We start from the raw sequence: 22,368 nt of genomic DNA on the forward strand, positions 1-22,368 counted from the left end.
AGTGACCCACAGGCAGGGGCAGGGTCTTCAAGTCCCTGCCAGGCCTGCTGAGGTAGAAATTCTGTGTCACGCTTGCTTTCAGAGCTACCAGGATTCTTGTTGCTTGAGAAATCTTTGAACAGGTGGCTGCAGGTGCCCCCTGCCGGCCATCCTGGAGCTCCAAGCTGGAAGGACTGTCATCCCTGCTTTTCCAGTTAGTTCCAGAACTCTGTCGGCAGCAAAAACTTCAGATATTCAAGTCCCTTGTATAGAATGCATAGACTATCTGTATGTAGCCCTATACTTTAAATTCTTTCTAGATTACTTGTAATAACCTACACAACATAAATGCTATGTAAACAGTTGTTATATTGTTTGGACCTGCTCAGGATAGAAGCAACTACTGTAAGTCTAAATTTTCCAGGTATGGTGACACACACCTTTAATCTCAGCACTCAAGAGGCAGAGGCAGGAGGATCTGTGTGAGTTCAAGGTGGTACATAGTGAGTTCCAAGATAGCCGAAACTACATAGAAAGACCCTCTCTCAAAAAACCAAAATAATAATAATAAATAAAATTTCTATCCATAGTTGGATAAATCTGAAGATACAGAATTCATGATACCAAAGGCCACCACTAAGCTACAGGCCTAAGTTTCTTTTTTAAAAAATTATATATATGGGAGTTATATTTATTTCCAGCAGTGGTGACACATGCCTTTAATCCCAGCACAACAGAGGCCTGGTCTACAGAGTGACTTCCATGACAGCCAGAGCTACACAGAGAAACCCTGTCTCCAAAAATAAATAAATAAAATTTATTTATGTTTCTGGGTGTTTTGTCTGCATGTCCGTATACACATCAAAAGAGAGAATCAGATCCCATGGGGCCATGGGACTACAGGCAGTTATAGACAGTGGTGAGCCACGTAGGTGCTGGGAACTGAACTCTGGAAGAGCAGCCAGTGTTCTTAACTGCTGAGCCATCTCTCCAGCCCACGGGCTTAAGTTTCAATGCTTTGCTCTAAGAAGAACCCAGTAGGCCCAGTCCTACTTTACCTGGCCTGTTTTAGACCCTGTGGGTGTGTCCTAGACCAATGGCAGGGTTTAGGCCTAGGTAGAACTGGGGCTAGGGCGGGCCAGGACCCAGAGCTGGGCAGGTACTAAGCTGGGGCTATCTGGGTCTGACTCACTTGACTCAGCCTACATTTAAGTCTAGACCCCAGGCCAGGTCTGGAATCCCACTGGGATTGTGTCCTAACTCTGGCCTCCCTCCCTCGGAGGCCCAACACTCTGTTGTCTTTGATCTTGGTTCCCACTGGCCCATTTGACTTGTGCTCAGGAAGGAGCCGGAGAGGGCTTCTTTGTCCCCTGGGGGTGGGGTGGGGTCTGAGAGAGGAATCTGGAGTCTTGAACTGGCTGCTGTCAGTGGGGCTGGTGCAGTTAGGTCTACCTAGGTCAGACTTGCAGCCCAGTTACACGGACAGTTAAGGGTCATAAGGTGCATGGCCATGCCTAGGAAGGAGATGGCTTTGCTGACGTGTTTGAGGTTATGCAGCCTAGAGGACAGGAGTTAGGGGAAATTGAGGAATACATGCTTTGGTGTCACACGGATAAAGGTCAAGTCATAACTGTATTCGTAACAGGCTGGGTAGCCTTAAGCAAGTGGCTTTATTTTTCTGAGTACGCTATCTACAGAAGCCCTCGTCAGGAGCATCAGCTTCAAGAGGCCCACTGGGATTTGAAGCCCAGGCTGCTCTCCCGCTCTGCCCTTCTCTGGCTCAGCACTTGCTCTGGGCACCTTCCCAAAGCACAGCATCTAGGGCTCTGCCTGTGTTTATCTCCAAACCTGCTCCCTTGCCTCCTCCGGGTCTGTCCCAAAGTCTACTCCTGTCCAGCCTTGGATACCTGTCCACTTGCCTTTGCCCATCAAGGCTCCTCACTGGCCACAATTGGGCCCAAAATAGCACTTCCTCTTGCCACTTCCTGCAACCAGCTTGTGCTTAAGGACAGAGAATTGGTGTTTGGCAAGCATGCAAAAGATGTGAAGGTCAGTGGGGTGCTCAGGATCAAGAATTTGCCTCCAGGTACCCCGTAAGCAGAGTCTAGGGCTGGAGCTCACTTTCTGATCCTTGGGTACCCCAGGCTCAGCTCAGGACTAAGACAGGGCCTCAGCCACCTTCTGTTCTCCTGCCAAACTCCCTAGACCTACACACCAGTATGCTGAGTGAGACTCAAGCACCTGATGTAGCCTTCTGCCTCCTTTGGTCCTAAGAGGCATTTCCTGACTTTTCTGACCACAAGAAACCCTCATGGCTGGAGTCTGCTCCTTAGCGTCAATCCTGCCTTTCTGTGTGTGGTGGTCACTAAGTCCTGGGTCCGGGTTTCCTCTTCCCTGTGAGGTAGTTTAGCTAAATCCTGACCTTTGTCTCTAGCCCAAGGGGTCTTCAGGAGCAGCTCCTTGAAGAGAGAACCCTTGGCTCAGACTTGCTCCCTTCTCTGGGATCAAGCAGGAGTCTCAGAGCAGTTACAAGGAATATGAGCCCCACATGTGACTACATGTAGCTCTGGCAGCTCTACTCACCCCAGCTACCCTGTGTGGCTACCTCCCTCTCTCTCACGAGGTGTCGGGGACCTGAGCAGAGCACATGGAAATGCAGTTCTGCCTCCTGATAGGTGTGTGACCTTGAGGAAGACAACTGAGTTTCCTTTTCAGAAAAGTAAACTGTGGCAACTACCTTCTCGACCATAAGGATCAGGGGAGCGCAGCTGTGGCTCCCAGCAGGCAGCAAAATGCAACCGAGTTTATTGCTGTCTTGTAGGCAAGACCCACAGCTCAGGGATGTAGCCCAGTGAGAGAATCTTGCCTAGCATGAGCAATGCAACATCCTGGGTTCCCAGCACTGGTGGCACGCACTTCAAACCCCAGCAGCATTCAGGAAGTAGTGGCCGGAGGATCAGAAGTTCAAGGTCACCCTCAGCTACAGACCCCATCTCAAAAAGCAAAAAGGCATACAGCTGTGTCTCAACTGGATTCTTCAACATTTATCTCATTAACCATGAATTCAACATTTTCGAGCACTTACTGTATGAGGAGTACCACGGTAGGCTTGGGAGTGAAGCTCAGACTATCCCTGCCTCAGAGCGCCCATCTGCCTTTCTCTCTCTCCCTGCTGTGTACAGTGGACCCTCACGCCAAGCCCCTACACCCCTCCTTGCTTTGCTCAAACCCTGCTCCTCCTTCCTCGCACCCATAATCATGCACTCTCAAGCAGTTCTCAAGTTTGGGAAAACCACACCCCATGGTGTCTCAAACCTGGGTGACCAGGAGTGAAAGGGGCCGTGGGTGATGGATGCCTCTTGGCCTTTACATACACCCGCTGAGCTTGTACACTAGTTTGTGTACTTTCTCATACAAATGTTAGACATCAGTGGTTTCCTATAAAAAAAATACTGATACCTGGGTCCTAACTAAGGTTCTCATTTAATTGGCCTTCGGTGGGCCTGTGCCCCCCAGAGCTATAATGAACAGCCCAGGTTGTAAACCATGTTTTAGGGGAGGTAATTCTTCCAGGAGCCTCCCCTGAGGTGAGCCTAAGGCCTGTTCCCTCAGGACTTCCCCATTCACAGCAAATTGGCAGTCTGAGTGCCTGGCCCCCAAAGGCACTGTCCACAGGCCAGCCCATGCTCTGCAAAGTGGTCTTCTAAATGGCAGTGCAATGTGCCAGCCCCAGCCCCATTCTCACTGAAGTGTTGATGTTGGGACAGTGGTGCAGACCCAGCCCCATGCACCTAGTGCTGGAAGTCTGCTCTGGGCCTCTGTCAGGGCAGAAATCCTGGGGTGGCGCAAACAGTTGGCACACAGAGGGTGAGAGCCACCGAAAGAGATGCAGTAACTGGACTAGTTGGCAGGGAGGCAGGGGCCTGAGGTAGGCCTCCAAGGTCTGGCTCACTGGGCCCTGTGACTGCCAGCACAGGTCTCTAGTAGAGGGCATGCTTTTGATTTTAGGCCTAGTGACCCTCCTTGCATTCCAAGAACTCTCTGTACCAGCCAAGCATCCTGTAGGGGAGAGATCATCAGACCCTTTTACTGAGAAAGAAGGAATTTGGTCTGGTCACGTGGCTGGTGAGTGGCTGTCAAGATTCCAAACAGAATCTGTTCAGTCCCAACCTCTGCGTCCTTCTGTTTCATCTTGAATGCCACATGAACAGAACCCTCTCCTTACTAAAACTGATGCTCACAAGGTGTCCTGGACACATCCTGTGGTGTGGAAGATGCAGCAGGGCCCTTGAAGGGTGTGAGTTGTAAAGCACGCTTCTACACTTTTCCCCTTTTTTTGTCCAATTTTGGGGATGGGGGGCAAGGTCTTGCCACATAGACCAAGTTGTTGGTTTTGTTTTGAGACAGGGAGGGGTCTCACCATTTAGCACTGGCTTGCCTAGAACTTGCTAGGTAGATCAGGCTGGCTTTTCAACTGACAGAGATCCACTTGCCACTGCCTCCCTAGTGCTGAGATGATAGGCGTGCGCCATCAGACCTGGTCCAAGCTGGTTTTGAATTCAAGATCATCTTGCCTCAGCCTCCCATATGCCAAGCATACAGTCTGTCAACTGAACTACCCTTTCAGACCAGAAACTTAATTTTTTATTGGAAATTTATTATTTTGTGTGTATGGATGTTTTGCCTGCATGCAGGTCTGTGGCTATGTGCAGGCAGTGACCCTGGAGACCAGAAGAGGGCATCTGATCCCTAGGGACTGGAGTTGCAGATGGTTGTGAGTGGCCATGCAGGTGTTGGGGATTGAACCTGGGTCCTCTGGAAGAGCAATCATTGCTCTTAACCACTAAACTATTATTGTTCCAGTCCCAGAAGCCAATTTTGTTTACGGCAGTCATTAGGATAGAACTAAGCAGAGATGAGTCATGATCTTTCCTTTGTTGTGAGGGCCAGCTCAAGTCTCATGCGGATACCTCATACCATGGTCCCTACAGAGTGGCCCCATGTTGCTGGGCATTTGCATTCTTTGCAGCCTAGTTTAATGGCATACCTCTTTGGTGCAGAATCAGACAGACTTGGGTTTAGTTCTGTTCTGTAGGAGCCTGAGACAGGACTCTACTGCCCTGGCTCCCTGACTGTATTAACATGGCTGCTTCAGATTTCCAAGACTTAGATGGACTTGGAAGCTCTTGATTGGCACACTATTGATATGTGTACGATTTGTAGGTAATTCTAATGCTCCAAATTCCTTCATTCTTTTGAGGAACCTGGAGCCCAGACAAGCCCAGAGACCTGCTCACGGAAACACAGGAGGTCAGTGACGACCCTATCATTCCAGCGCTCTCCTTCATGCGCTCCCTTGGGTCTAAGTGAGTCAGTGAGGAAGCCCTCATCCTTCGGGAGACAGAGCCCTGAGGTGGCTGGCAGTAGGCCATTACAGCCCAAGGCCAAGGGGGAGCCATCATTTGGTGTTTCTATTTATTGACTCTTTAAATTTCATCATCCGAGGAGAGTTAATACATGACTGTTTGGTAGCAAGAGAAATATAATCTAAGACCGCAATGACCCACCCACCCCCAAAGAAAAACAAAATCAAACAGAACAAACAAATCCTATCTGAAACCAGACCTTTGGAGTTGTAGCTGAAGGGAGGGGCTGAGGGTCACGGCGGCTCCCTGCAGCCTGGAGGTGAGGGAGACTGCCCTGAGCGGAAGCGTTCCAGCTAAAACGGCTGTGTCTAGTCCCTCAGCTTTGTGGGGGTGGTTCTTCCTAAAAGGACTGCCTCTAGCAGGATGGGGTGTTTAGAGAGGGATTAGATTCAGTGGCCAGAGAAAGGGGGTCATAGGTCCACCCCAAGGTGACCATCGTGCCAGTGCATAAGACATGGGGAGGCAGGAGCTGGGGCCAGGGCCAGCTGTGAGGAGGGAAGGCCCTTTTCTCTTACCTGAGAAAGCCCTGTCCCAGACCCACCAATGTTCCCAAATTAAGGAACCTTAGGCACCACCAACACCTTGGAAATGCTAAAGCTAGGAAGCTGCCCCGTGAGAGTCTCTGGCCCCTGGTCATCTTGTCTGAATGTCTGAGGGCACGTGAGCAAACTCTGCTTCTGGGTTAGGATGGCTGGAGTTTACCTTTAGGGACAGTGTCTTAGTGCCCTGAACATGCAGAGTGAATGTGTGTGTGTGTGTGTGTGTGTGTGTGTGTGTGTGTGTGTGTGTGTAATGGATGGGCATTGGTCCTTCCAGGAAAGCGTGGCTAGGGTTCCAGGATGGCCTCTCACACAGGAACAGGCTTTTATCAGCCTGTCATTTCCTCACATCATGTCCTGCCCCAGGTCACTGCATAAATAAGTGCTTTGGAAAAGTATTCATCTACAAAGTAACATAAATACTGTACATAGGCAAGGATGCTGTCCCTTAGCTTTTCCACTGCCCCAGAAATCCCTCCACATATTGCACATGGCCTCCCCAGCCCTGTGGGGTCCAGGCCCAGCTGTGTCTTTGGTAGAAGCTTCAGGGACAGAGGTCCTGGGCAGCCTCCACATCTCCACCCCGGTCCCAAATGGGAGCACCAGGGTGGTCAGCGGGTAGGAGAGGCCTCGGCCTAGCTGGCAGTGTTCTACCAGGAATGCTTCCACAAAGGTGAGGCAGAGTCCACACGGTATGCCCCTGCTTGGACACTGCTCAAGGTCTGCGTGTGGCCTGGGAAGAGACAGGCAGGCTGAGGGCAGGCACACAGGTGAGTCCTGGGCCACAGTGGGCAGGCTCACACCCTCCACAGGAGGAGGTGGTTCGTGCTGTCGTCACGGCCCACAGCCTCACTACTGCTACCACCCCCACTGCTGAGCCGGAAGTCCTCATAACCATCACCGCCACTGATAACCAGCATTTTAGGCCTGGCTGAGGTGGGGCCTCGGTGCCGAGGGGAGTCCCGGTGATCCAGGGATGGCAGCTTCTCAGGGCCTGAGGAACAAGGAGGAGGACCACAGTCAACCTGAGGCAACTTGTAGCTTCATGTCCTAGCATTGCTTGAACGCTACATCCCAGAAGACAGTAAGGCACACACTTCCTGTTAACCAAGAATTTCCATATTGGAGGAAAAGTCTACTCACTTGGCAGTCACCCTTCCTATCTTTGGTGTGTGTTGTGCACACGTGTGTGTTTGCACTCATGCTCTGTGTATGGTGGTGCACATACATATTCATGTGGGTATGTGTGCATACAGTGTACATGTGTGTGTGTGGAGGCCAAAGGTGCCTGGCACTCACTCTGTAGACCAGGCTAGCTTAGAACTTGATGAGTTCTACCTGCCTCTGCCTCCGAGTGTAGGGACTATAAAGCTTTGTGCCACGGCCCTCAGCTTTCTACTCTACCTTATTTATTTATTTTTTTTAAAGATTTATTTATTTATTATGTATATAGCATGTTTGCCTGCAGGCCAGAAAAGGGCACCAGATCTCATTACAGATGGTTGTGAGCCACCATGTGGTTGCTGGGAATTGAACTTATGACCTCTGGAAGAGCAGCCAGTGCTCTTAACCTCTGAGCCATCTCTCCAGCCCCTCTACCTTATTTTTTAAAGGAGTTTCTTTCTTTTCTTTTCTTTCTTTCCTTTTTCTTTCTTTCTTTCCCTTCCTTCCTTCCTTCCTTCCTTCCTTCCTTCCTTCCTTCCTTCCTTCCTTCCTTCTTTCTTTCTTTCTTTCTTTCTTTCTTTCTTTCTTTCTTTCTTTTTCTTCCAGAGACAGGGTTTCTCTGTCTAATAGCTCTGGCTGTCATAGAACTCACTTTGTAGACCAGGCTGGCCTCAAAATTCACAGAGATCCGCATGTGCCACCACCATTCAGCTTAAAGGAATTTCTAAAGATTTATTTTATTTGTGTGTGTGTGTGTGTGTGTGCGCGCGTGCCTGACTAGGCCAGAAGGCGGCAATGGAGTCCCTGCAGCAGGAGTTACAGGTGGCTGTGAACAGCCTGGTTTGAGTACTGGGAACTAAACTTTGGTCCTCATAAGAGCAAAAATTGCTCTTAACTGCTGAGTCTTCTCTCTAGGTCTTCTTCTCCTTTTATTAGGTCAGGGTCTTTCAGTAAACCTGGAGCTCATCCATTAGGCTAGGCTGAGTGGCCAGTGAGCCCCTAGATCCTGCCTCTGCCTCCCCAGTACTGGAATTACAGACACGTGCCACTGCACCCGGCTTTGACTTGGGTGCTGGGGACTTGAACCCAAGTCCTCATGCATGCCATGCAACCACTTTATGGACTGCATCATGTCTCCAGCCCCACCTCTGATCTGTGTTTTCTGGTCAGGAATGACATTAATTTCCTAGCCACTTTCCATCTTTATTGACTTCTGCACATTTAAGGTCCTCTTTAATGTAACTACAGTCACGTGCTGCACAATGAAATTTTGGTCAATGAAACTGAAAATCCTTATCTCCTAGGGGAAGTTGTAGCCATCTTATGGGCAACACATCACACCGCTCATGTGTCTGGGGTAATGCTGGTATAAACAGACCTACTGTAGAGCCAGCCAGCCACGTAAAAATGTAGCACATTCACTCATGTGCAGAACATGTTATGAGTGTAGTGCATATGGTTCTGATTTGTTTATTTTCTTTCTAGTGTCTCTGTTTTTCTGTTTTTGTTTATGTTTAGGGACTGATCTCGGAGACACAGGCATGCAAAGCCTTTTCCTATAACAGGAATATGCTAAGTGTTTTAGCCCATTAGTTACCTTAAGGAAGAGTTTACTGTAAATAGCAGGCCAGCGGGCACAGGCAGCAGCCCTGTCCACCTGGTGTTTATTGCGGCTCTTGATTGCATCTTTTTTCTTGCCCTTGATTTCATCCATCATGGCTCTAGGAGCAATAGGCTGAACCATCTTTATAGACCCCATATCGCATAGCTGTGGGGGCCTGTACTATCTAGGGTTCCATGAGTGATCTAAGATGTGCACACAGCAATGTAATCATCTAAACACGCAGTGCTCAGAGCATGTGCTGCCGCTGTGGGATGCGGAATTGCACCTGATGCCCTTTCCAGTTAACGTGGCTTATCTTTTCTTATCCACACAGCTCCTGACTCAGCCTCTTGATTCTGTCACTTCTTCCTCTTTGGAACAAGTATTCTTGTCCTCCAAAGTGAGACTTTGCTCATCATGACCTCTAAGAAGTACCTCATTTTCCTGCTGATCACTCTCTGGTCATACTCCCTTCCCTGTATACCACCCTATAGCCTCTTTTCTGGTGCTATTTCTATTTCCTGTTCTGGACATCACTTCCAAGTCATTTATACCTCATTTCCAGCTCTGCTTTATTTCCTGAAACATGTATATTTTAAAATTTATTTATTTATATTTTATGTACTTTGGTGTTTTGCCATAGGTGCTAGATCCCCTGAAACTGGAAGTACAGACAGGTGTGAGGTGCCATGTGGGTGCCGGGAACTGAACTCAGGACCTCTGGAAGAACAGTCAGTGCTCTTAACCACTGAGCCATCTCCCCAGGCCCACTTCCCAGTATATTTAAGAAACACATACAACAGTCTACATTTCCCATGAACGTATTTGTCCCCTACTAGTTTATAGCTCACTTCCCTGGATTCTTCATGCACGCACACACATGGGAGCACACACACAGTTTCATTTGGGGTCTCTGAAGTCTAGTTCTTCTAACAGGCTTTATTCCTAGCTCTTCCAGCCTCTTAGAGCCTCCCCTGGCAGAGCACTGGATGGGAGTGGAGTGTGCAGACCCACCTGTATCTGGGGGAGGTGGCGGGGTTGGACAGAGAAGGTTGAAGCCATCTGGCAGCTGGACTGCTGCCAAGAAGCGGACATGGCCGGTGTGCCCCTGGCCTAGGCCAGCAGGGCTGAGAGGCGCTCGTGGGCAGCTGACGGTACTCGGGGAGGTGGGCATAGTCAGCACAACCCCAGCACTGGTGCCCACCCACAGCAGCTCCTCACACACCAACAGTGCTGTGATCCTCAGGCAGGCTGCCTTGTGTTGTCGGATGATGGCGTCGGAGCCTGGCGGGAGAAAGAGCATCGTTGGGCCTGGAGGCTGACCCTTTCTTGGCCTCCCCCACGACGGGAACAGGAGGTCAGTACCTGCCAGCATCCTGTGCACAGGAGGGGTGACATCTACCTCTGCCAGCTGCTCAAAGGTGTCTGGGTGGTAGAGACAAACGTGGGCACTACCTTTCAAGGTCACCCACACACCCAGGCTGGAATCGACCATGCAAGCCACACTTCGGCTGGAATCCTGCCCCACGTAGAATGTGTGCTGTAGGGGAGGAGGGCAGAGACCAGGCAGTAGTTGGCAAAGCTGCCCCAGGCCCTTCTGCCTGAACCCCACCATTGCCCATCCCACACACAGCTCCCCACAAACCTCTCTAGGTACCTGCCCGGATTGACAGCCGAGGCAGTCTTGGTCCTGGGTCTGGATGATCAATTTCAAAGCTTGCCCACTTAATCCTCCAGAAGTAAAAAGGGGTGCCCTTTCCCTATGAAACTTGAGTGACTAACGCTTGTGTGGGTTTAAGACCAGGCATTGGTCCCTCCCTGGACAGATGGGGAAGTGTTAGCCTAGGAGGAAAAAGTCACACCCTAAGAAGGCCCATGGTCACATACCAGGCTAGTCACAGAGCCAGGGCCTGACCCCAAGCCTTAATCTTCAACTCAGTCAATGAAACCCAAGGGAATCTGTGGCCCCTAGGTACTGCCTAGGCTGGAAACTTATGGTTTGTATGTAAATAAAACAGGACTAAAGGCCAAAAGTTTATACTAAGGGATGGTGACATCAGGAAGGACTCTCTTGTCCCCCAAGGATCTAATATTGCACTTATAGGATCCAACAGGAGCACGAATGGGAATTTGCTGTCTTCCTCATTAGCTAGAGTAGAAATGAGGACCAGAGAAGGGTAGAGATTGGCTTGGTAAGATAGGGAGTTCAGGGAAAAGTCCGAACCCCTCAGCTGGATGCTTCTGTTCCTCTGGTCTTATTGCCCTCTCCTGGACCCCGGCTCATCCCAAATCACCAATTCTGTTTCCCACCCCTGCTACCTCTAGCTGCAGTGTGTCAGGGCTCAGGACAAGAACTCGGTTCTGGCAGCCACACCATAGCCGTCCACCCACAGACACCATCTTGGTGATGGGGCTCCCTGCAGCACCCAGGGTCATCGATTTGAAGTTCTGGGGGTCCCAGAAACGCCCTAGAGAAGGAATGGGTTAAAGAAAACATAAAATTCAGTGCGGTCCCAAATTTGTCCCAGCCTTCCCTGAAAAAAAAAAAAAAGACCTGAATGCTCCCACTTATTTTATTTTTGGTTTTAGAGACAGAGTTTCTCTGTATAGCCCCGGCTATCTTAGAACTTACTATGTAGCCCAGGCTGGCCTCAAACTCAGAGATCCACCTCTAGTGCTGGGATTAAAGGTGTGCACCGCCACCACCTGGCACACGCTCTCATTTATAAGAGAAGGTATGGGGACCCTGGGAGTTGCCCAAAGCCTCACAGATGTCTGGGCCTGTGGCCCAGAAGTTCCCATTTGTCCAGAAGGGAGCTCAGTTATACCAAAGGGAAAGGGTGGGAAGGTGTGTGGGGCACATACCTGCTTCCCTTTGGTAGACTACAAGTTCTCCATTGGCCAAAGACACAAACACCTGGTTATTCAGGTACCTGAGGAAAAGGAAAAAATGATGCACTTCCAGAGGCTGAAATGGGCATCCCGGGGCCAAGGGACTCACAGGTACAATGGCTCTCTGGTCTCAAGAGTTCACCTCTTTTTATTCTTTACTCTCAAAGTGTGTGTGTGTGGGGAGGGGACCTGAGGCTGGGAAGGCGGTGACATACCCAAGTTAACAGTGTGGAAGATGCACAGCTGGCCTTGGTCCAGGCCTCTGTTCTGCATCTTCCCCAGAAAAGAGGGGCCAGCAGAGCAGGGGCAGATGAACAGAGGTGGCCTATATGCTGGCCAGGAAGCCCTTGGGTGGGAAGGGTAACCCGGGGCCTTACAGGATGCAGGTCACAGGGGCTGCATGCTGGAGCTTCATGCTGTTCCTGCGATCGCGGATGCTGTCGGAGGACTGGTAGACGTGGACACTGTGGATTAGAGGGAGCATCTGAGACCAGTGGTCAAATCTACCAGCCCCAAGAGTCAGCCCTTCACTTCTCTGCCGCCTCCCCACCTCCCCTACCCCAGGTACTGACAGCGGACCAGCTTCTCATGAGTCTCAGGTCCTCTGGTATCCCCAGCTGGTAGGACTCCCAAGACTAACTCCAACCATCCTCCTCACTTCTGCTTCAGGCTACCACATGATTTCCAGAGCTGTGTCCCAGACCTTCCCCTGCCCTTACCAGCCATCCTCAGTGCCCAGCCACACGGAACTCTGGTAGGCTTCAGGGTCCACACTCAACAGGTCCTCAAGGCTGCCCCTTGTGAAGGAACCACGGCTGGAGCGGCGAAGGGCTCTTCCATCCATTGGGCTGGTGCCACAGGGACCGCCTGGTCCAAAGGAGCCAGAGAGTGACAGGAAGCCAGGCTCCTGCTCTTCCTCGGAGCTGGTTGTCTCTGCAGTGGCCTCCTTGGAGCTTGGGGTCTCCTCATCTGAAGAGACAAAGATCTCCATCTCTGTTCTCCACCAGGCAGAAATCTAACATCTTCCTAGGCCTCACTGTGTCCACCCCACCCCACCCCCCGGCCACATCCTTCCTGCCCCGGGTCCCTGTATGTGCTAGGGCCTGCTCATTCTCATAACCTGTCCCCTTCTGGCTATTTCAAGTCCAGCCACACCTGTACGGAGGGACTAGCCACCCTACCCAATGCCTACCTCCCCGAACAGCATACTCCAAGGTCTCCAGGACCCCGCCTGTCTGACTCAGTGACTTCTGAGTGCTCACTATTACAGCCCCCTAGTGAGCTGATTCCAGCCCTTGCCCCCACGGTGTCTCCTCACCCACTGCCCCCTCAATTCCCACCCGCACTCACTGCCAAAGCTGGAGGAAATGGTAGATTGGCTGGCTTGGCTCTGCAGGGTCCCGGAGGGGCTGGGTGAAGATTCGTCATCAGAGTCACTGTCAAAGGGCACCAATTCGGCCTGGGGGTCACCCTTGTCAGGGCCTGGGTCCATCTCCAGACCAGCTCCTGAGATGGAAATGTGCAGGCAAGGCTGAGGCCCTGGCTCGGCCAGTGTTGCTGCTTCCTCATCAGCTGTGGTCTCGACATCTAGTTCGGGCCCAGCGGGCTCCAGGGTGGTCTCTGGAGGACTCCTCAAGAGCTCCGGCTGCTCTCTAGAGACAAAGGGGAAAGGAACAAGAGCTGCCGCTAGGAGGCGCCCGAGATAGCATCCTAACCCGCCCCCGCCCCCGCCCCCAGACAACCCCGCCCACCCAGGCCCCGCCCACCACCCGCCAGGTCAACCTCAGGGTTCACTGGGACAGAGGCGGGTCTCCTAGGCTCACCAGGGCCTTACCGCGGGCGACGCTGCAGACCTGGCACCGCTCCGATACAGAGAATGCGGGCAGAGCAAACGGCGATGCAGGCCTCCACGTCTGGTTCCGCTCTCAAGCTCAGCAGGCACACCTGACCCACGTAACCATCACTGTTGCACACCCACACCTCTGGCGCTGGCTCTGGGCAGCTGCTGAGGGTGGGGGCAGCACAGGAAAACTGTGGGAAACCCCAATGGACAGGGAAAGGGGAATGTTAGAATTGTGCCAGTATCTGGCTCTATCACAGACCCCAGCAGAACAGAGGGGTGGCAGGCTTGCACACATCTCTCTACACCAAATGCACTATGCTTGTGATACAAATAGCACCCAAACCTGTATGTACACGTACATGTACCCTGAATAGGACCATGGATGTATGCATCTATTAATACGCAATGTTGGTACTACTGGTTAGGTATGAAAATGCATACAAGTACATGAGGTAGACCTCAAATCTACAGTGTGTGTTCAAAACGCACATACCCATACACATATGATACACACACAGTGTGCAAATGCAGAGACTCAGACACGGGGAGCAATCACCATGTTTCTAACACCTATGAGATGCGGTACACGAAACAAAAATTCATACACACATAGCTTTGGACAGACAACATCCACATGACCCGCATGCACGCACACACACACACACACACACACACACCTGCATGCCACTTCGAGTTTTCATGATGGGGATGGCCTTCAGGAACTCAGGGTCTAGACAGCTTTTACTGGATGCTGTAGTAGAAGAGACAGGGCAGAGGGAGACACACCCTACTCAGGACCTACCTTACTCTGCCTCGATCCCACCCCATTCCATTTCCTCCCGTCTGTGAGTCTCCCTAGGGAGGGCCTGCTACAATGAGAGGTTATGGATTACACCCTGTTTGCTCTTGGCCTCAGTTTCCTCTTCTGTACAATGGGGGAATAGCCCTGGGTCGCTAAGCTATGGAATTAATAACGTTCCAGGACTCAACCACACTGAGGAAGAGGAAAGTCTTGGCTGTTCAGGCCTATGCTGGGGTCCCTGTCCTAAAAGGACTCTGTCTGGGAGCCCCTTCCCAGCCAGGGAGGAGCTGGGAGCTGGAGCCCAGCCCGCTGTTTCACGGCAGAGGTCTCAGGCCACCTGCCCTACTCAGCTGCTGGAAGACAGGAAACTGTCGATCAGGGAATTCTTGCTTCTAAAGTCAGGACTGCCCTGAGGCTCTGAGGGGAGACACCAGTATAAACCCTGGCTCACCCAGCTTCCTCTTGGCCTCATCGAAGGCCTGCTCAAAGCCCAGGCGGGCATCGGGGTGGGGAAACTCAAAGATGAAGGAGTCGGTGCCCTCGGGCCGGGTGGCACACAGCTCCAGCTTGGTGGGTGGGAAAGAAAGTGAGTAGCACAATGCCTGCTTTTCCGACAGGTCCCGGTGCATGGCGGCAGAGAGATCCTTCAGCGCATCGTCCAGACTCTGTGGGAAAAGAGCCCAGGCCTCAGGCCAAGGTCTTACCACATGACAACCTGCGTTTGGGAACAGGAGGACCTGCCTCTCCCCTCAGACAGAGGAAGGCTGCTTCCTCCCACCACAGACAGGGCTGGCCTTTCTCCAGGTTAGATGTCTCCTCCCTCAGACTCGGGACCTGTCACTTCCCTTAAGTAGAAGCAAGTCTATAATTTTCCCCGTCAGGTAAGTGACAGGACCAACTGCTCTCTCAGGCAAATGTCGAGACTGTCTCTCCCCAGACAAGGTCAGGGGAAGTCCCAGCCCAGCCCTGCCTTAGCTTGGGGCACAGACCTGATGGGGGAAGCCAAGGCTCTCAGAGAGCTTGCTCATTTGGTTCAGGGTGGCCAGGTCCTCACCCAGGCGGCTGATGGCCTTCTGGATATTCTCCCGGTTGGTGGCTTGAGAGGCCCCTGGCAGGGACAGAGGAAAGCCGTGGACATGTAAGACAAGGTCAGACTTTGACAGACACACGTCCCTCGCTGCACAGCCTGCAGCTGGACACGAGATGGATGGGTTTAGCAAATGGAGAGTTTCCAGACCCAAGCTCTCAGAAACAAGGATAGCAGGCAGCTTCCAGAAAAGTCCCAGGCCTGGGAGGAGGGATTGGGCTTGGTTTAGGAGCACATGCCCAGGATGCCTGCTCTTGGAGAACTTGCAGGTTACATGAGCGCCAGGAGACACTGGATGCAGCAATGGTGCAGCCTCATGGGGGCCTTGCCAAATAGACAGAGCCCTGGCAGTCCAATTGCCGACGGAGAAACTTGCCTCCCGGGAAAGGAGGTCACAAGGAGCTGGTGTCCTGATTTCCTGGTCTTCTCCCACAGCTGACCATAGGCCAGCTCAGAGTGTCCACCTCCGTGCCTGGGTGTATGTCACTCTAGAGGCTAGCAGACCCTAAGGGGCTGTGTCTTCACTGCTAGGCTGGGCAGTTCAGTCTCGAAATCAAAGGACAGGACGTTGTTCTCATTGCCCTCTTCCAAATGACAGCTTTTGCTATCCTGTCTGCTCCTGTTTACCATACACATGAGCAGCTGTCACAGGTCACAAGTGATGTCTGGAAGGGCCTTGTGGCTAGGGACCCTACAGAGACATGTCCATGGAGCTGGCAGGAAGGTGTCCCCACCATGGACACAGAGTCTCTGATACTGCTACAGAGGAGGCTATGTGCAGAAGGCGAGGACCCAACAAGCCAAGCCTTGGGATACCTGGCCATAGTTGAATGCTTGTGTCTCCTCGGAGTTTATATGTTGAAATACTCCCCCAGTAGCGGTGTAGGAGGTGACAAGGTCAAGTGAGTGGTGTCCTCATGAGTGGGATTCATGCTTTTAATCTCAGCACTCAGAAGGCAGAGGCAGGCAGATTTCTGTGAGTTCAAGGCCAGCCTGGTCTACACAGCAAGTCAGCGCTATGCTACCTGAACGAAACAAAACCTGGGACAGCTAGTTTAACCCTTTCACCTAGTGAGGACACATAGGAGGAGCAGCCCCAGCAGACACCAGACAGGCTGTGTCTCATACTGAAATGTTCCAGAACCAGGAGCAATAAATTCCTACTTACGCACTACCTGGTCTTTGGTGTTTGGTTTGGTAGTTATTGTTACATGGATGCAGACTAAGACAGTCTCCCACTGCCTCTAAAAGTCACTCTCCTGCTCCGAAGCCAGGCTTTCTTCCTTTTCTACCCTGCTTTACTGCTGGTCACACAGCCGAATGGCCCGGGAGTGGGTCATCTGTCAACTGCTCTGTTTCCTAGTGAGATGGGATGAAGTGGACTCAGTCCTCACCTGGGGCCCCGTGGGACAACCTGGTTCATCTGAGGCCACCTCTCAGGCAGGTTTAGAGTCGGTTCGGGATGACAAACCGGCAGAGGGTCTGAAGTGTGGTGCTGAGACAGGTCACCACACAGCAAGAGGGGATGAGAGATGGCAGAAGAGGTCCTCAGAGTGTCCAGCTCCCGGCAGGTTAAGTCCCAAGTCACCAGAACTTATCAATCCTTCAGTGGGGCTCTGCTCCTGGTGTTAAGTGGGAATGGTACCACACCAGCTAACAGCAGGTCTTCAAATGACCGCTGACTCAGTGGCTGACTACTGTTACGGTGACTGCTTTGCAGCCCCAAGAGTTTTGCATGGAAACCTGGATCTGGCTGTATGAACGTTAACCCGGTCCTTCAAAACCAGCCCCTCATATATATGTATGGAAAGTGAGACACAAAAGCAGGAAAATTAATGGACAGGCAGTCAGACAGGCCAGAGCTCAAACACACCGAGACTCGTCTCAGAGGAAGAACCTAACACTGGAATCTTTCTGTCGGACTCAAGCCAGCCCTACCTTTGATGATGTCTGTGTCTTCCAGCGGCAGCTTCCACAGCATCTTGTACTTGCTGGCCGTATCAATGACGCTAGCTGCCGTGTACCTGTGGGTAGCCAATGGGGTGCTCTGGCTGGGGCAGGGAGTAGAGCCCGCCATAGATCAATGGCTCTCCTGCCTGCACCACCCAGCCCCACCCTGGCCACTCACAGGCTCATGGAGCTGCGCCGTAGGGAACCTGACTTCCGTTTCAGTGTGGTGCAGACAATGAGGTCGGTGAACAGGAAGAGGGATCGGTCCTTCTTGCCTCCAATCGCCTTCTGTAGAGTTCAAAGTGGGATTCAGGCTGAGTGTGCATAAGTCTAGAGGCCGACCCACACGCCCCTAGTGCTTATGAGGGCAGCTCTCCCCTACTCCTGCAGGGCTCCTGCTGTGGTCGGGGGAGAGCAGGGACCTGAGGGCAGCAGGTACCGGAGGAGTGAACTCGGGAGGGTGGGGGTACATAGGGAAGCAGCCGATGGGATGCTTCTTACCACTTCAATAACCATCTCCTGCCTCAGGAACCGCCGCAGGGGGGCTTGGAGCTGTTGGGCGGGAGACACAAGGGGGTCTTAAAAACTAATTATTAACCCACTAACCCTGCAACGATCTGGCTGGCCCACTCTATCAACCGGATCAGTCAGAGCAACGTCCTGTCCTCTCTCCCATGGCTGTGCTTCCTCCGCCAGGCCAGGGACACAAGGTCAGACAGATGAGGAGGAGGACACAGGAGGGTGGGGCATTGTGGTCACAGACTCAAGCACACCACAGACCCTGGTCTGGATGTGGATGGCCACAATCGCAGACACGGACAGGAGTGGGGTGGAGCATGGCGGGGTGGGGCACATACATCCTCCATGCCCTCGATGTGGGCTTCGATCTCTTGCAGCACACGGGCATGACGCTCCGCCTCCTCAGCACTCCTCACTCCTGTGTTGATGCGTTCAGCCACCTGTTTGATGTTGCGCTGAGCAGCCAGCAGGAGTGGGTGGTCTGGATGGTCTTCGGGTGTATGCTTCAGAAGGTCCTGGGGTGGGAACGGAAACCTGCTTAGCTACCCTCCAGGGAGCCGGGGAGACCACCGGGTAGGCACCAAGGAGGACTTTCTTTCCTGTCTGGAGTCTGAGAATAGACATGCACCCCTCACCCCCGTGCCTCCCTGCCCCACCAGCCCCATGCTTACCTTCACCAGAAGCTCATATCGTGGGATCCTCTGCACGGGCTTGATCATGAGGTCAGACAGCGCCTGCTTTTCCTTGTTCTCACGCATGCTTTGCTGAAAGCCAAGGCGGAGTGGAGGGAGTCCCCAGGTGAGGAATGACGTGTGAGGAAGAGATAGTGCCTAGCAAGTCCCTCCAGCTGAGTTCAGAGACAGAGGCTGACCACACTCCCTAGCATCATAGCATCCTGCCAAGAGCCTCAGGGACCTCCCAGAGCTAGCCTGAGGGGAGCATATCTCCATCCCTACCCCGGTCCACTTACCTCCAAGAACTTGAGAAAGGCCGGCCTCGCCTCCTTAGCTATGCGTACAGCATCCTTTGCATTGAGGAAGTTATCAATATAGGCGGAATAAATGTTCACTAAGACGTCTTTGGAGAACTGTGGGTAAGGAGGCAGGTTAGGCAAGCTCAGGTGTCCCTCACCCACTGCACCCTGTCCTAGCTTCTACCCATCCAACTTTTCTGTCTTTGTCTAAACGGTTACATGTTGCAGGTATGACACATGACTGAATGAACAGACATGTGTGTGCACATATATATCTTCTGTGTGTTTGTGTATAAGCACATGGACATGTGCCTGGGTATGTGCTGAATCCAGACCTGGTTTGTTCACTTCTGGACAGTCTATCACCAGGTCTCTAGCCCCATCAAATCAGCCAGGCAGGCCTCAGATGCTTCTTGTGGTGGGAATAACCAGACCCATTCTAGCCATGGGACTCTGCTTGTATAGTTCCTCCACCAGGAACACCCTTCCCAGCCCAGTCAACCCCTCTGGGCACTGAGCTGCAGCCTGCTCTTATGGGATGCACTTGCTGCCTGACTTAGGGGCTCTCTCATCTGGCACAGTAAAGCCTGGCTCTGGGCAGGGTACATGCTGATGGCTAATCCTGCTGGTTGGCTGCTAGGTCAGGGGACTTGCCTGCAGGTGAGTTCCTGTCCCAATTGCACCAAGGACAGGCTAAGATACAGATCTTAGAGTCCCTGATTCTCTAAGGTGCCAACGGTCCCTGTCTCTGGACAGGACAGGGCTGAGCCTGAGTGAATGAGGGAGAGCCCGTCCTGGGCTGAGCCTCCCGTCAGCCCACAGTCAGCATCCAGGTCCAGCAGAGCTTGAGCTTAATGACACTGAGGTGGAGGCAACAGCACTTAATCCCATCTGGGGGCATCAGTTTCCAAAGCAGCAAGGACAAACTCAGACCTGTTTAGGTCGAAGGCTACACTCTACCGCATAATGAGCACATTTAAACATGCTCACATCCCAAAGTAGATTATGTATATAGTGTTCTGCCTGCAGGCCAGAAGAAGGCATGAGATCTCATTACAGATGGTTGTGAGCCACCATGTGGATGCTGGGAATTGAATTCCGAACCTCTAGAAGAACAGCCAGTGCTCCTAACCTCTGAGCCATCTCTCCAGCTCTGGGTTATTTATTTATCTATTTAGTTAATTTATTTTTTAAAGACAGGGTCTCACAATGTAGCTCTGATTGGTTTTAAACTTGCTATGTAGACTATTTCTTGGTTTGGCTTATAAAGTTTTCTGGAAGGATTATCTCCAGTTTTGCTTTTACAATTATGTGGCTCTAAGTAACCATTTATTTGAATTCGGTTATATCAGTCATCATCAAGAATTCTTGCCGGCTGTGGTGGTGCACGCCTTTAATCCCAGCACTTGGGAGGCAGAGGCAGGTGGATCTCTGTGAGTTCGAGGCCAGCCTGGTCTATAGAGCAAGTTCCAGGACAGCCAGGACTACACAGAGAAACCCTGTCTCCAAAAACAAAACAAAACAAAAACAAAAACAAAAAAGTACCTTAAAAGTTTTTCAAATATAATTAAAGTTACATAAATAAGTGCCAATTTTAAGAAGAAATATCACGTTACATTTACAGGAGTTTAATGATTTTTTTTGTTAACTTTGCTTTTGTGGTTCTTTTGAAATTCCGAGCCACCACTGAAGGACCTTGAAGAGCTCTTGGATGACTGGGCTCCTGGGGCAAGGAGCATGTGGCAGATTACAAGCAAGGGCCAGGGCCTCTGGTGCATATACGGTGTAGGATAATGCCCAGATGTAAAGGGTGCCAGTGGGTATAAACCAGATCATGAAACAGCCAGCCAGAATGAGGTGAGCATCCATGTCAAGCATATGAACATGAGGTCTGGGTCAGCAGCAAGGCCAGCGACTGGGTCAAGGTGTACGGCTAGAGTCCACACAGCAGGACACTCACCGACTGGACGAGCAGGGCCCCCACCTTCTGCTGGGCATGCCACGTCTGCACACAGTGCCGGACCTGCTCCAGGAACTGTTCGTGGTGTTCCAGGAGTTCAGGGATCTGGTCGAAGATCTCGTCCACCAGCGACGGGTCACACAGCAAGGAATTCTCCGGCTGCTTCAGTGGCTGCATGTAGCCCTGGAGGACCCACGGGGTCAGTGCATCTTCCTCAGAGGTGGCACCCCACCTCACCTGCACTCTGACCCCCAAGCTGGTGCCCCTGTCTAGCTCAGGGCTTAGTCGGAGGAGAGGGAGGCACAGGGAAAGAATGCATGAAAGGATGCATGAAAAGAGCTTGGGGGGAAGGAAGTAAGAAGACTGGGGAGGGTGGGACACTTTCCAGGACACCCCCTCACACACACCCAGTCACTCAATAAATATCTTACTGAGTCATTACCACACGCCAGGCACTGTTTTAAGATCTAAAGGACAGCAGTGAACAAGAAAGACCCAAAAGATGAGTGTGGTGGAGGCTGAGACAGGTGGATCACCGTAAGTTTAAGGCCAGCCTGGGCTACACGGTGAGACCTTATTTCAAAAAATAGCCACTAGCCGGGAGGTGGTGGTGCACACTTTTAATCCCATCACTCAGGAGGCAGAGGCAGGGGGATCTCTGTGAGTTCAAGGCCAGTCTGATCTATACAGAGTGAGTTCCAGGACAGCCAGAGATACACAGAAAAATCTTGTCTCAACATCAACGAAAGAGTCAATGAAAAGACATGACAAAACTTACATCTAATCAGAAGAAACACGTAAATGAAAGGAATGTGGAAAACAAAACCACATTTCACCAAACCTAAGACACACACACACACTGGTTTTCCGAGACAGGGTTTCTCTGTGTAGCTTTGCACCTTTCCTGGAACTCACTCTGTAGCCCAGGCTGGCCTCGAACTCACAGAGATCCGCCTGGCTCTGCCTCCTGAGTGCTGGGATTAAAGGCATGCACCACCACTGTCTGGTTGCTGTATATTTTTTAGTTGCCGTTAAGAGAAAAAACAAAACAAAACCCTGATGACAATTAAATTATGATATACTACAAATTATACGAGGAACTCTGGATTCATTGAAATGTGAAGGCCTTTCCTCTCAGGATCAATTCCATGTTGGAACTCGGGTGTTAAAAGTGATGACAGGCAGGGCACTGGAAGTCAACTCTGGAGTTACTGGAGGCCTGTACTGAATACTAGTTTAAAAGTTTTTGAATCTCCGGGGCAGTCTTGACTAAAATTCCTGCTTTTACCACCAATCTGCATTCGGTGTGTTTCCTAAGCATGGACAGCCTGCCTCTCTGCTGGCATGCTTATGGAGAGATCGCCCTCTACTGGCCCATGCTGCAACTGCAATCCAAAAAAGATGAGGGCGGTTCTTGAAAAGGCATATGTGATACTACATTCATAAAATAACATTTATATTAAACATTTAAAAAATCTGACTTGTTTTGTAAAACAAACTTGAAAAAGTCAAGCTGTACAGAACTGGCTGTTCACTCTTGGCTGGGTGAAGAGTTTGAAAAGGCTCAGGGTGACTGAGTAGCTAGCAACTGTTGTCCCTGTCAGGGCTCTCTGGCCAGTGCCAGCCAGCAC

General features: G+C 51.5%; 1 protein-coding gene across 1 annotated transcript in view; it reads right to left on the reverse strand.

Moving 5' to 3' along the window:
- Nucleotides 1–5,440: 5,440 nt before the first annotated feature.
- Arhgef17 (Rho guanine nucleotide exchange factor 17) overlaps nucleotides 5,441–22,368 on the reverse strand; it is a 59,060-nt gene continuing 42,132 nt past the window's right edge. Inside the window, exons 3-21 of the mRNA XM_036187236.1 lie at nucleotides 20,738–20,920; nucleotides 18,775–18,891; nucleotides 18,476–18,568; nucleotides 18,143–18,319; nucleotides 17,787–17,837; nucleotides 17,464–17,573; nucleotides 17,274–17,359; nucleotides 15,238–15,356; nucleotides 14,700–14,913; nucleotides 14,124–14,197; nucleotides 13,438–13,634; nucleotides 12,954–13,255; nucleotides 12,323–12,572; nucleotides 11,981–12,067; nucleotides 11,577–11,644; nucleotides 11,031–11,179; nucleotides 10,077–10,251; nucleotides 9,726–9,995; nucleotides 5,441–6,938 (exon numbers count right to left, since the gene is read on the reverse strand). Of these exons, the coding sequence (XP_036043129.1) occupies nucleotides 6,742–6,938; nucleotides 9,726–9,995; nucleotides 10,077–10,251; nucleotides 11,031–11,179; nucleotides 11,577–11,644; nucleotides 11,981–12,067; nucleotides 12,323–12,572; nucleotides 12,954–13,255; nucleotides 13,438–13,634; nucleotides 14,124–14,197; nucleotides 14,700–14,913; nucleotides 15,238–15,356; nucleotides 17,274–17,359; nucleotides 17,464–17,573; nucleotides 17,787–17,837; nucleotides 18,143–18,319; nucleotides 18,476–18,568; nucleotides 18,775–18,891; nucleotides 20,738–20,920 (2,919 nt within the window). The 3' untranslated portion in view covers nucleotides 5,441–6,741. The remainder of the gene's footprint in view (nucleotides 6,939–9,725; nucleotides 9,996–10,076; nucleotides 10,252–11,030; nucleotides 11,180–11,576; nucleotides 11,645–11,980; nucleotides 12,068–12,322; nucleotides 12,573–12,953; nucleotides 13,256–13,437; nucleotides 13,635–14,123; nucleotides 14,198–14,699; nucleotides 14,914–15,237; nucleotides 15,357–17,273; nucleotides 17,360–17,463; nucleotides 17,574–17,786; nucleotides 17,838–18,142; nucleotides 18,320–18,475; nucleotides 18,569–18,774; nucleotides 18,892–20,737; nucleotides 20,921–22,368) is intronic.

This window comes from Onychomys torridus, chromosome 1 (assembly GCF_903995425.1).
Source record: "Onychomys torridus chromosome 1, mOncTor1.1, whole genome shotgun sequence".
In the NCBI taxonomy this organism is placed as follows: domain Eukaryota; kingdom Metazoa; phylum Chordata; class Mammalia; order Rodentia; family Cricetidae; genus Onychomys; species Onychomys torridus.